Source organism: Suillus paluster, assembly GCF_016628075.1.
Source record: "Suillus paluster strain FC165 chromosome Unknown EDB91scaffold_21, whole genome shotgun sequence".
Classification (NCBI taxonomy): Eukaryota; Fungi; Basidiomycota; class Agaricomycetes; order Boletales; family Suillaceae; genus Suillus; species Suillus paluster.
The window spans coordinates 86,691-98,039 of NW_024537581.1; the positions used below are offsets into that span (position 1 = coordinate 86,691).

Below are 11,349 nucleotides of genomic sequence, written 5' to 3' on the forward strand. Positions count from 1 at the left end.
GCACGATGCTGGGAATGTCATAGAAGATGATGGATTTGAGCCCGGACGTTGGCATTGCTTCTACATCCAAGTACGGTAGTACGGGCTTAGGTTTTTATGTACAAAATAAAGCTGTCTGAGTCCGAGTCATCCCATCATCGCCCCAAAATACTGCGGATGGAACAGACGCCACGATGATCAACGGCCGTGGGCACTAAGCAATCCCCATACGAGTCTAGTCTCTCCTTGGCAGACCTTGTACGAATGAAGACGGTCGTTTATTTCTTTTCTAGTAGTAACTGGTGTCGAGATTGGTTTGAGGTTGAACGTTTGAACGCTCAGACGGCGGGATGGCGTTCAAGTGGGTGTTTGGCTGAGAATGTGAAGAGGAAAGAGCGGGAGGGTGTTGATCAGAATGAGCGGGGAGGGAAGCAGTGGAATATGTTGACTGACGCGATACCTCATAGTGATCTAAGCGCTCGAGCTTGACTTGCTTGGCGACAACCTAGCACTTACTTAGTAGGTCGGAGCTTACAAGCAAAGAAAACCTCATTATTATATATGTCACTGTACAGAGCAGCATGCAATAGTACTATAGTATTAAGGTTCGTGTAGCATACGTTACCGTAGCGCGTTGTCATACCGCCAACAAACCTGAGAGCATACATCCAACACACGCGCTGGCACTAGCTCGCAAAACGTCTTCGCCGAGCAGATACGCACATCAATCGCGGAAGCACATCACTCGCCTTCCGCCCCGCAGCAAGTGCCCTCGCTGACATCCCGTGCAAGCCTTCGACTTCGTGCCCAATCCATCGTCTGATACTACGTCTTCTGTATCCTCATCCAATAGGTCACGCGGGCGCTCCGCAGCAGATGTTTAGAAACTGCTGCTCTAGCAACTTGTTTCGACCGCGGAAGGTAAGATAACGTAGATGTAGGGCGGAATTCTTGGCGGAGCATAGTCGACGGACCACTCATGTTTCCAGAGGTGGTGTATGACTGAAGACGAGCCAATTTCGCTCATGTCTTGCACGGATACCGATAATTCACCCTTGACCCGAGACAGCGTCCTCGCTCGCTTAGCTGCATAGGATGGATCGACCAGGTCTGGACGAGCTCGACACAGCTTCTCAGCTATTTCCCGTCGTTTGCGTCGTTCTCCCGAGCGAGACACCGATGATTTTTCTGAGATGATGAAGGAAGGTCGTAGAATCTTGGAGGACGAGGCAAGGCTGATAGTTGAAGTGCTACCCGACAAAAGAGGTATCGTTGGAGCGGACGCGAGAGTGCGGGGTAAATTCAAAGTAACGAGGACCGAGGTAGAGGATGTCGCACGTGGTTCATAGCCGCGGCGGTAAGAACTGCTCTCTGGGGGTTGAGGAGGGGATAGAAGCAAGGGAGCGGACCGACTGGGTGTAAGGTTTCCAGGAGGAATTGCGGAGTGCCGCTGCTTGTGCTCGTGTTTTGGTTCACTTGCCGTATAGCCTAAATCAAGGAATGGATCTGGATGATGGGACCCTAAAAGACCTATAGTGCGGATGTGCCGCATCACCGGGGCTATCAATGGATTCTTCAGTCTTTCTACGTCCGAGGGCAGAAACGAGAAAAGATGGGGGAACCACGCCACTGTTTTCTGTCTCAGAAGCACTGATGGTATGTTCTTCGAGTCTGCGGCGTTTTCTCCTATGACCGCCGCTATGATGGCCCTGAATTTGAGAGGGAGGGAGAGAGGGATGACGAGAAAACTCCTGATTGGAAAAGCTTTTAAATGGCTGGGAGTGCTGCGATGGTGGAGCGTCTGATGATGGCTGGGAAAGGACTTCTTTCCGGGATTTTTCAGTGCTCTGCTGATCGTCGAACTCTGCATTCGCGTCTTCGCAAGTCCGAATCGATGCATTCTGGGCTTCATACGACTTCAAAGAGTTACCATCGAGCAACTCAGGCTGCGACAACAGATCCGCCTCTGCCATGTCTACATCCCCAAACGATGCGAATGGCGATGTAAACGCCCTCATAGACGTCACGGATCGCGCACGTGTCATGGGTTCATCCTCAGCTTTGTGGAGGGCGGGGATAGTCGTCGGCACGTGCTGGACGCATGAGCGAATTTGACTAAAGGGGTCGGGTATCCGTGGAACAGGAAACGGTGAGGAGGAAGGCGGCAGTGACAAATCTGCGATTTCAGAGTTTGTTTGAAGTTCTATCTCCTTGCATTTCCCCTTAGCAGCTTGCGGACGTAGGGCAGGCGATGATACCGGCGTGGGGAGACTCTGATGAGCGGAGAGTAGGATCTCTGGGACAGGCGCCGTGTCGTTAGTTTGTTCAGGTTCAGACACTGGGACCTCAGCGATGCTCCCTAATGTCGGAGCCTGAACGTCATCTTCTGTTGTCTCAGCTGCGATAACTTGTTCTTGCACAGGACCCAAGATTTCAGCATCCATAATCTTGCGCCTTGCCTCCTAGCATCTGCGACGGACTCGACGATAACCAGCTCTTTACAGACCCTTCCATGCTGACATCCCCTGCAAAGAGAATTCGCGCAGTCCTGGCATGTGCATCAGACCCGTCATCGTCGCTCGAGTCATCCGAGTCTTCTACATAGCGCTTGAGCTGTATCGGAGTTCTACTCGCCCTTTTTGGTGTCTTCGGCGCAGTATCGTTCCGGTGTAATAACGGGGCTGGGGATGAGCCTCTGTGTTCAGAACGTGAACTCGGTAGACGCCCAAGGACCCGATTGACGATCCCCCTCTCATGCGGTCCTAACCACCCAAGGAGCACCTCCAGCCGTCGGCGGATACTCCCGTCATCTGCCCACTTCTGTGCTTCAAGTTTGGCGGAGTCGCCAACGATGTTTTTCATTGCTGAGTCTGTATCGCTGAGGTCGAGAGATGCGAGATCAGGGACACTGGTATGGTCAACTCCTGATGAGATCAACTCGCTAGGAATAGGGTCGCGAAATCCAGGAGTGGGCGGCGCCATACACTCCCTGAACATAGCTCTCATCGCAGTCCAATCGAGCCCCCCGAGAGCAGGGACGAGGGTATTAGGAACGACCCGACGGGGACGGAAGAGCGCCACAAGATTGAGCAATTCTGGTAGAGGCGAATGGCGTTCAAGAGGTACAAGCTATAGGAGTACCCGCATCAGCGTCTTGCAACGACTAAAGCCATGATCCGGATCATGGAGGATGAGGAAAAATGGTGCCGTACTAACCAAGCGATCGACATCCTTCCCCCTTGCAAGGCGACTTCGTACGTCCACGCGATAGGACTCCCACTGTGCACATCCCATAGTCATGGGATTGACGTACACGACCTTCTTTCCCTCCATGCTCCGTGGCGCTGAGTCATTTTTGAAGTCGAAGCTATTCCCATTTTATTTTGTGGATGGTCGTAGCAAGTTAGGCGGTACGCAAAACCACAACGCAGGCAAAAATGAACACAGCATAAATCACAAACCCGTCGTTAGTGAGCGAAGTTGACTGATAAAAGACGGAATAACACACGGAGGTACATCCACGAAACTACATCGCTCAAACCGTTCACAGGCATGAAAGCGAGTGCTTGTTGCGTCGCGTGTGACGAGAGAACGGATAAAGGGATCCGAAAGATGGGTGTACACAGCATGTTTGTACCGATCGACATGAATCTGAGGATAATCAAATATGTCAGCAAAACGGAACCCTACACACAGGGCAGAAATAAGACGTCGATTGTGGCGAAAGGTAAAGGGATCACAGAAAGTGAAAGTATTATAAATGGGCACCATAAATAGAAAGGATCAATTGTAAGGGCAAGTCGCATATGAAGCAGCACAAGAATTGAGTAAATAGCGGAAGGCAAGCGGCATATATGCATCAGAAACTGCATGTATGCGCCATGAACATCAACAGTTTTTGACAGAAATCAAAGATCTGATGAATAAATGGTTTCCGAAACGCACAAACAAAATAAACCACAATGTATATAGTTGAAGGTGATAAAAAGATGTTTGCCTACCTGGCACTGAAACGCTCGCGCGATCCCCTTGAGAATATCTTCGTATCCCCAAGTCCACGAGTTTATGAAGAAATATGTGTCGCTATCAAACAGCGCAATAAGATCTATCAGGCCTTTGACCGCATTTTCCTGTTCACATTCGTAAACCTTTGACCACTCTGAGAGTTTTTAATTTCACCTTTGTGGGAACGACGGTTCCCCTCAATAGGCAGGCCGTATCCAAATAAATTGCATTCAGTGTTTTTGTCAAACTTGCTCCTCGGTCACCCCGTGCGATGAGAACACGGAGATTTTCCTCTGTATCTGGGATGTATGGTTGGAGGAACGGATTTCGAGACAAAGAGGTCAAAAGCCAGGGTTCAGCGCGTACGTCTCCCGTATGAAGAACAGTGCCGCGGGGGCCTTCGATGAGGAACCTATTCAGCAAGAATGAGCGACAGGGAGAACATAGAGGGGGAGACGCGCACATAACGGCACCTGGGCAGTGATTTGCATCGATGAGTGTAATGGTTACCGTCTCAGTCGGCGATAACTCAAACTCAGTTGGAGTATTGAGTGGAACCGCGTGCTTCACGTCGATGTATCACATCAGAACACAATCGTGAAAAGAGTTCACACACTCACCAACAAGTCCCTCCTTAACGCTCCGCCATCAACCTTCAAATGAGCAAACGTTCTCATCGCAACTTCACCTGCATCTTTCTTTGAACGCTCCAGATAAACTTCATGTCTCAAGAGCATCTGCTTTGCGTCAGGCGAACATACTACCCGAGCAGCAAAAGATTTTGACGATAGGCCGAGAATGTGGTCGGTATGCGAATGAGTAAGAAGATATAGTGCCGGGTTGGTGTATGGAGCTGGAAGGTGATCTGTGCAGGTAAAACAGTCGACACGGATGGGGTACGGGAGTGCAAAGGAGGCGTAGGGCGTTCCTGGGGGCATCTCTACGTGTGGTCGACGATGGGGAAATAAGATAGGAAAGAGTGAGAAAGCATCTAGTAAGGAGTTCCCAGACTAGTCAGAGTCAGACAGAGTCAATGGCTGTGGAAGCTGGCGTGGACAGGAGGTGACCAAAGAGGGAGTGTTGGCTTGCGGTCACCAAAAACGCGGCTGATGCCTAGACCCAGTGATCAGTCACGTGCTACGCGTTCTCACAGGCTTGAATCGGCGACAGTTGCTCTTGTTCGATGAGTCGACATATGAAATCAGAAACAGGTAGGTCAAGAACGCACATTAACATGGCTGAACCTTTCCAACAGTGAGGTACAGACTCACGAGACCTCCCGGCACCCGCGGTGGGAATCATAACTCTCCGCGGTGATGGAAAAGATATCGGACTGTGGTCAGTGTCCGACTGTGGACAGTATCGGACTCTGGATGGTATCGGACTCTAACCTATCTATGATGCTTGAAGCTTGCCAGTCGACAAATCGTGAGCGAAATACCTACAATCGTCCGTGTTTTCGACTCGATGAATGATGGAAACCACACAGGTCAGATAGCTCTGCCAACTGTGAAAGATAAGCAGCTCCTGATCGAATAGCCTTATTCCCGTCTACTACAAAATATTTCGGCACGCTTCTAGAAGCCCTGACCTTCCCCGTGACCTGTGCTTCAAGTTAGTGCTAGACGCTCGGAGCATGTCACAGACTGTGTTAGGGTCTTGCGGTCGACGACGTTGACGATACCGGTCCGCGTAGCTGGTAACCTTTCGCTACGTACGAAAGGGTTGGATGAATAGTCGCTATGCCATCAAGATCAGATAGATGTGACTCCTTCCAGACTACTCTTCTCCCTATCAGGCATGACCCAATAATCGACAATATCAAGTGTCGATATTCAAGTATGTGTCCGCCTTTGGAATTGACACTTGTTCTCCTTCGCGGCTCGCGCTGTCTGCATAGCGGTCAGGAGAATGTGACGTAGCCATGGAGTGGCTTCTCGTAATCGTTCTGTCAGCAAAGTGTCGAGATCAAATGAGGAGTAGTTTGTGGGTGACATCTTTTGTTGACATTCGAATGATAGTCGTTGATAAGAGTGAATGACTTTGTTCTTCACCTCTGTACGGCGAGTGACGGACCAGCTCTCACGTCACTATTGGCTTTTGTGGTGAAAGAACCGCGGCGGAGGGAGCGTAGATGCGGATGCATCATAACTAAATCATAAACTTTTGGAGATTCTAGAAACGTATGTACAAAGAGAGCAAGTTCCCCATCAGCCCAGGCAATTATCTGCCGCACTTCGCACTTCCGTAAAACCAGTCTGACGAAAGCTTTTTCCTTCTCCATAGGACGTTGTCATGCGCACTCACGTCACAAATACCACTAAGCAAACATGTGAGCTCCTCGTTTAATACCCTGGTGGTTGTTATCCGTCTTCCTGCCCTCTGCTCCGCGGTGAAAGAAACGCAGGTTTCCGCGCGAAGACATTGACTACGAGCGCTTGAGAGCTTTGCATGTACCAATTTCATAATGCACTAAAGTCTAACTTGTGTGATCATAATTCAATTTTTATGGACAAATTGCGTAATTGACCGTAACGCGCCGGAGATACGTGTCGTGCCACTCTGATGGTGAACACGAGGAGTACTCGCGGCTGACTGTGGCTCAACTGCAGTGCGTGTTAGGGGATTCCAGAACCGAAGGCGAAGGTCGCAACGCTCCAACACTATCCCTTTCTTCAATCGCTTGCCTGAGTTTGATCTCCGCCACTCCTCGTTCTTAAGTACTTCCCTCATTCTCTTAGCTACGAGGGTGGTCGTAAATCGCAATGAGATTGTCTCGTTCAGCTCGAATCACGCTATTGCTTGTCATTGACATTCTATTCTTCTTCTTGGAACTCGTTGTTGGTCAGCCACGTCTTCAGCCTTCGCTTTGATCAATTATTCACGTTTTAACAGGTTATGTTGTCGGTTCTCTTGCTCTTGTCGCCGATAGCTTCCACATGCTCAAGTGAGTGTCATCAATCTTCGAGTTTATGACATGTGATTTTACGACCATGACATTGTCAGTGATGTGATGAGTTTGGTTGTCGCGTTGTATGCTATCAAGGTTGGGGCTTGATGGTCTTTTCTTCTTTGGTCTGATAACAACAATTACATATAACAGCTGACAGGAAAGACCGCCAATCATTCTCGTTACTCCTATGGCTGGCAAAGGGCTGAAATCCTTGCAGCTTTAGTCAATGGTGTTTTCCTTCTTGCACTATGTTTCTCTATTAGCTTGCAGGCAGTAGAACGCTTCTTCAGTCTTCAAGGTCAGTCCAACAAGCCATTCTTCACGCGTACCTTCACAAATGTCCTACTATCCAGATGTATCCCAACCACTTCTCGTGGTTATAGTGGGAGCTTGCGGTCTTGCTTCGAACATTTTTGGACTGCTCTTGTTCCACGGTAGTGTTGCATCCTTTTATCTACCTCGCCTTATTTAATGTCCATGTTTCAGAGCATGGTCACTCTCATTCACATGGTCATTCTCATGACGACAAAGAGAGCGGCCCTTTGCCTGTATCACACACCATCACCGACAATATACCTATGCAAGACTCATCTATAATTAGAGGTCGCACAGGATCTTATTCGTCGATGTACGGGCACCCAGCCGCTACTCGAGCTGCAGTTACACAAGCCGCGCAGGACATTGCCATAGCTTCCCCTAGTCAACACCGACGAAACACTTCGTCATCCCGCTCTATACGTGTAGATCCTGACGGTTCGCTCGAAATCAACGAGACTCCTCGCCTTGATTACGAGCAAGATAAATTCGAATCTTCCACAGTGCCCCTACCTCCAAGTGGTCATAGTCATGGTCATTCACATGGATCGATGAATATGCGCGCCTTGATGCTTCACGTCATGGGTGATGCCCTCGGCAATATCGGTGTGATTATAACGGGTCTCGTCATCTGGCTCACCACTTGGGGTGGTCGGTTCTACCTTGACCCCGCAGTCAGCCTCGTCATTACTATTATCATTTTTACGTCTGCCTTACCTCTAGGTACGTTACTCCTGACTTTGTTACAGAGCTGAGACGCTCATCCATTCTATTTCAGTTCGGAGTGCCTCTTTCATCTTGCTTCAAGGAGTCCCACCAACCGTATCGCTCGAAGACGTTCGCGACTCCATCCTGAAAGTGGACGGCGTCCTATCTGTACATGAGCTTCACATCTGGCAACTCTCAGAATCCAAGATCGTCGCGTCTGTGCACGTCATGGCCTCCAGGAACCATGACTTCATGCCCGTTGCTGCGGACATACGCAAGGCTCTGCATCTGAACGGCATCCATTCCAGCACGATCCAGCCGGAATACCACCCTCGTCCTTCTATAACCACTGAGGATGATCTGAAGGTACGCCATGTGCATGTCTTTGGTCGACTAGAACTGAAGGAATCGCAGACATCCACGGATTCGCCTTGCTTGATTCTCTGTCCTAAAGATCAGCATTGTGATCCCCTGGAGAACTCTTGTTGTCGTGAGTAGTTTCAAATACGTGTCGTGCGTTTTCGTGCTGATTCCTATCTCAGCGCCGCCACCGCCGCCCGTTGTGTAAACCTCAATACCTCATTCCACATACCTTATTGCAGTCGTAGATTTAGAACGTGATATTCTTTTGATGTGTGACCCATGACTTTTCAAGCGAAAACTGAAGAGCAGTAATATGATATCTCCGTCCGCATAGTAAGCGTTAAACATACTGCTGATATGCATCTCCTGCAAGATATCTGCGCACAAATGTTTTGAGCTGGAGAAGATCCTGAAGAGTCCAGAAACGGAGGGGAATTTGGTGCACGTGCAAGCTGCACAACAACAGTCGTAGATGGTGGCACGAGCCTATGTGTATGTCTACTCAATCTTACAGATGAACATGCTCGCCCAACGTAGTCTGATCCATGATTTTGGCTTTTCACAACAGACAATTATCGACGACCCGCTGGCTATATCTCTCTCTTACCCTCAAACAACTTCACTCCCCTCACCTCACCCACCTTACCCCCACCCACAGCTGCAAAATCCATGATCCGTTCTGCCTTCGGAACACCCAAGGCATCCAATAGATTGCGCGCAGCGTCGGGAATGAAAGGTTGCAAGCATATACCAGTAACCCGGAGCACCTCGAGCGAGAGGAGATAGGACACTTGTGCCGCTTCAGGTGGGTTCTGTGTCGACCAAGGTGCGGTGTGTGTTAATGCACCATTCGCCTTTGAGACTCGTTAGAACGATCAAGCACTGAGATGAACAAGACTGCTTACCTCCCTGAGGACTAGGATGATAGCATCGAGCGCATCTCCTACCTCAAACTTTCCTATACATTGTTCTACTCTTCCCTTGAGAGTACGCAGTGATGATAGCACGTCACCGTTGGGGCCATCGAGGGGCTGATCCAGGAGCTGGGCAAATGTGAATTGCGGTGCAGATGCTACACGTTTCTGGATTGTTCTGGAGGTGATGCGCAGGAAGAAGTTGCCGAGCAAACTACGGATCTCGTCTGCATGCTTCTCGAGTTGTTCAGGAGACCAGTCTTGGAAATAAAACAGACTTTCACAAATGTGCGGGGAACGATTAAGTGAACGGCCATACCAACATCGTCTTTGAAACGACCGCCAACGCGTGCCATGTAAAAGCGTACGGCATCAACACCCCACGTGTCCATTGCGTCGAACGGATCCGCTACATTGCCTATAGATTTTGACATCTTGCGCTGCTGTGCTGTCCAGTGTGCATGTGCAAGAAGGGTATGTGAGAGCGGCTTTCCCATCGCAAGGAGCATGGCAGGTAAGTACAACGCATGGAAACTTGATTTTCCCTCATCAGGAATCAATGTGGCAAGATGTATATTGGACATACCGAACAATATCCTTCCCAATGACTTGAATATTGGGAGGCCATAGTGACCCTTGCTGCTCAGCGGGGAATCCAACCCCAGTGAGATACACCGTCAGTGCGTCAAACCACACATACATAGTATGCGACGTGTCACCCGGAACGGGAATTCCCCAGCTCAATCTCTCCCGCGGTCGTGAAATTGACAGGTCATCCAGAGGTTCATCTTTGAGGGTCTGTATCAGCCGTTCTCGGTGAGCCGACGGGTATATCGAGTTCGGATTCGCAGTGTAGTAGTCTAGTAAGCGTTCCCGGAAGCTAGAGAGACGGAACTTATAATTTGACTCGCTGGACCACTCGACTGCAGAACCAGTTTCAATAGAGACGGGAGTTGGAGAGGAGGGCGGATGAGTGACCTGACTGTCGGTATAGAAACATTCATCAGAAATGGAGTACCATCCAGAATATGTGCCCTTGTAGATGAGATCTTGTGCAGCAAGACGACGCTACGCGGTATGAGTTGAGAAAAAGGTGGTTTATTATGAATAATCTACACACCCAAACGTGTTCAACAGCCTCTCTATGTCTTGCTTCGGTTGTACGCAAAAATACCGTGTTACTGATGTTAGCACAAGTACCAAGTCTCTATAACACATTTTATGTCAATGAGTCAAGGAGAAACGCGACGCGACACACACGAAACTGCTCGCTTAGAGTATCACAAAGTGAAGAAGGCTCTATTCCGCGGTCCTTGGCAGCCTTTTGGATTTTCAAACCATGTTCGTCCGTTCCTGTCAAAAAGTGCACCGGACGATTCGGCTCAGAGATGCGTGCAAAGCGGGCGAATATGTCAGCAGTGACGAGTGAGTATAGATGACCTATGTGCGGGACTAGGATACATTAGTTGAGTATAATGTATGAAGGAAACGGAGTAGATACCCGCGTTCGGATAGAAGATGGGTGTAGTGATGTAGAATTGCTTGCTCGTGGAAGTATCAGTGGTTGTAGAGTGGAATCGATACAGACCAGTTCGTCGTAATTTACATGCAAGGTAGATGGGAGCCTTTGTTGGAATTCGCCAACAGAGTAACATTCAGGTAGCACGGTGCATTTCTGGAGCCCTAACGCGTCCTAGTGTTGTTTTGTCTTGTTGAAAGCTAAAGGTTGTACCAAACAAGTGCAAATGGATTTCGGAAAACATTTTCACTGAGATATCTGATATATCTCGAGATATTTGGTCGTCATTGAAATATGCTCTTTCCGCCTTCACTTCAACTGGCTAGCAGCAAAATGCAAAATAACTTTGTCCTTAATGCTCCTAGGTTCATGGTCTGATGGAAACCCGTCGTAGCCGACGGTGGGAAACAGAGACGCTGAGCAACGACACACGAATGGCAGAAGGCTGTGTTCTCTGTTGTAACTTGTGGACGGCGACGGCGGTAGTGGATGAATGCGGTCGAGCTAAGGAGAAAATACGTGCAGGCGGAGACTTAAAGACCTCCGATAATACATGTTTTCTCCTTAGCTTCTAGTCATAGTGTTCTGTAGAA

At 49.2% G+C, this 11,349-nt stretch overlaps 4 protein-coding genes across 4 annotated transcripts; 1 reads left to right on the plus strand and 3 right to left on the minus strand.

Annotated features, from left to right (window-relative positions):
• Positions 1-760: 760 nt before the first annotated feature.
• On the minus strand, positions 761-2,233 carry EDB91DRAFT_303559 (uncharacterized protein). The gene has a single exon (XM_041326782.1). It carries the CDS (start codon positions 1,889-1,891, stop codon positions 875-877), a length of 1,017 nt encoding a protein of 338 aa, XP_041177893.1. The 5' UTR covers positions 1,892-2,233; the 3' UTR covers positions 761-874.
• Positions 2,234-2,412: 179 nt separating this feature from the next.
• On the minus strand, positions 2,413-4,922 carry EDB91DRAFT_1052019 (beta-lactamase-like protein; the record flags this gene model as incomplete). The annotated part of the gene is made up of 9 exons (XM_041313644.1): positions 2,413-2,672; positions 2,703-3,108; positions 3,196-3,346; positions 3,488-3,630; positions 3,981-4,109; positions 4,159-4,238; positions 4,266-4,396; positions 4,448-4,548; positions 4,605-4,922. The coding sequence occupies 9 exons, from the start codon at positions 4,920-4,922 to the stop codon at positions 2,413-2,415; spliced, it is 1,719 nt and encodes a 572-aa protein (XP_041177894.1).
• A 1,622-nt stretch (positions 4,923-6,544) lies between these two features.
• EDB91DRAFT_1128298 (cation efflux protein) lies at positions 6,545-8,664 on the plus strand. The gene is made up of 9 exons (XM_041318524.1): positions 6,545-6,828; positions 6,880-6,931; positions 6,991-7,030; positions 7,088-7,235; positions 7,291-7,371; positions 7,424-7,975; positions 8,031-8,326; positions 8,375-8,450; positions 8,503-8,664. Exons 1-9 carry the CDS (start codon positions 6,750-6,752, stop codon positions 8,526-8,528), a joined length of 1,350 nt encoding a protein of 449 aa, XP_041177895.1. The 5' UTR covers positions 6,545-6,749; the 3' UTR covers positions 8,529-8,664.
• EDB91DRAFT_1128303 (tRNA synthetases class I (M)-domain-containing protein) lies at positions 8,663-10,915 on the minus strand. Its single transcript, XM_041318525.1, has 7 exons — positions 10,739-10,915; positions 10,496-10,689; positions 10,358-10,444; positions 9,824-10,305; positions 9,557-9,771; positions 9,229-9,497; positions 8,663-9,177 (listed from the first exon to the last, which is right to left on the minus strand). The coding sequence occupies exons 1-7, from the start codon at positions 10,890-10,892 to the stop codon at positions 8,914-8,916; spliced, it is 1,665 nt and encodes a 554-aa protein (XP_041177896.1). The 5' UTR covers positions 10,893-10,915; the 3' UTR covers positions 8,663-8,913.
• Between the last annotated feature and the right edge of the window lie 434 nt (positions 10,916-11,349).

Excerpts from the sequence above, each read along its gene's own strand:
- EDB91DRAFT_303559 (XM_041326782.1), bottom strand. The coding sequence starts at position 1,891 with ATGAAGCCCAGAATGCATCGATTCGGACTTGCGAAGACGCGAATGCAG.
- EDB91DRAFT_1128298 (XM_041318524.1), top strand. The coding sequence starts at position 6,750 with ATGAGATTGTCTCGTTCAGCTCGAATCACGCTATTGCTTGTCATTGAC. Across the intron at positions 7,976-8,030 it reads TACGTCTGCCTTACCTCTAG|TTCGGAGTGCCTCTTTCATC; the intron begins GTACGTTACTCC and ends ATTCTATTTCAG. Across the intron at positions 8,327-8,374 it reads CCACTGAGGATGATCTGAAG|ACATCCACGGATTCGCCTTG; the intron begins GTACGCCATGTG and ends AAGGAATCGCAG.
- EDB91DRAFT_1128303 (XM_041318525.1), bottom strand. The coding sequence starts at position 10,892 with ATGTTACTCTGTTGGCGAATTCCAACAAAGGCTCCCATCTACCTTGCA. Across the intron at positions 10,445-10,495 it reads CTCTAAGCGAGCAGTTTCGT|AGACTTGGTACTTGTGCTAA; the intron begins GTGTGTCGCGTC and ends AATGTGTTATAG. Across the intron at positions 9,178-9,228 it reads TCATCCTAGTCCTCAGGGAG|GCGAATGGTGCATTAACACA; the intron begins GTAAGCAGTCTT and ends CGAGTCTCAAAG.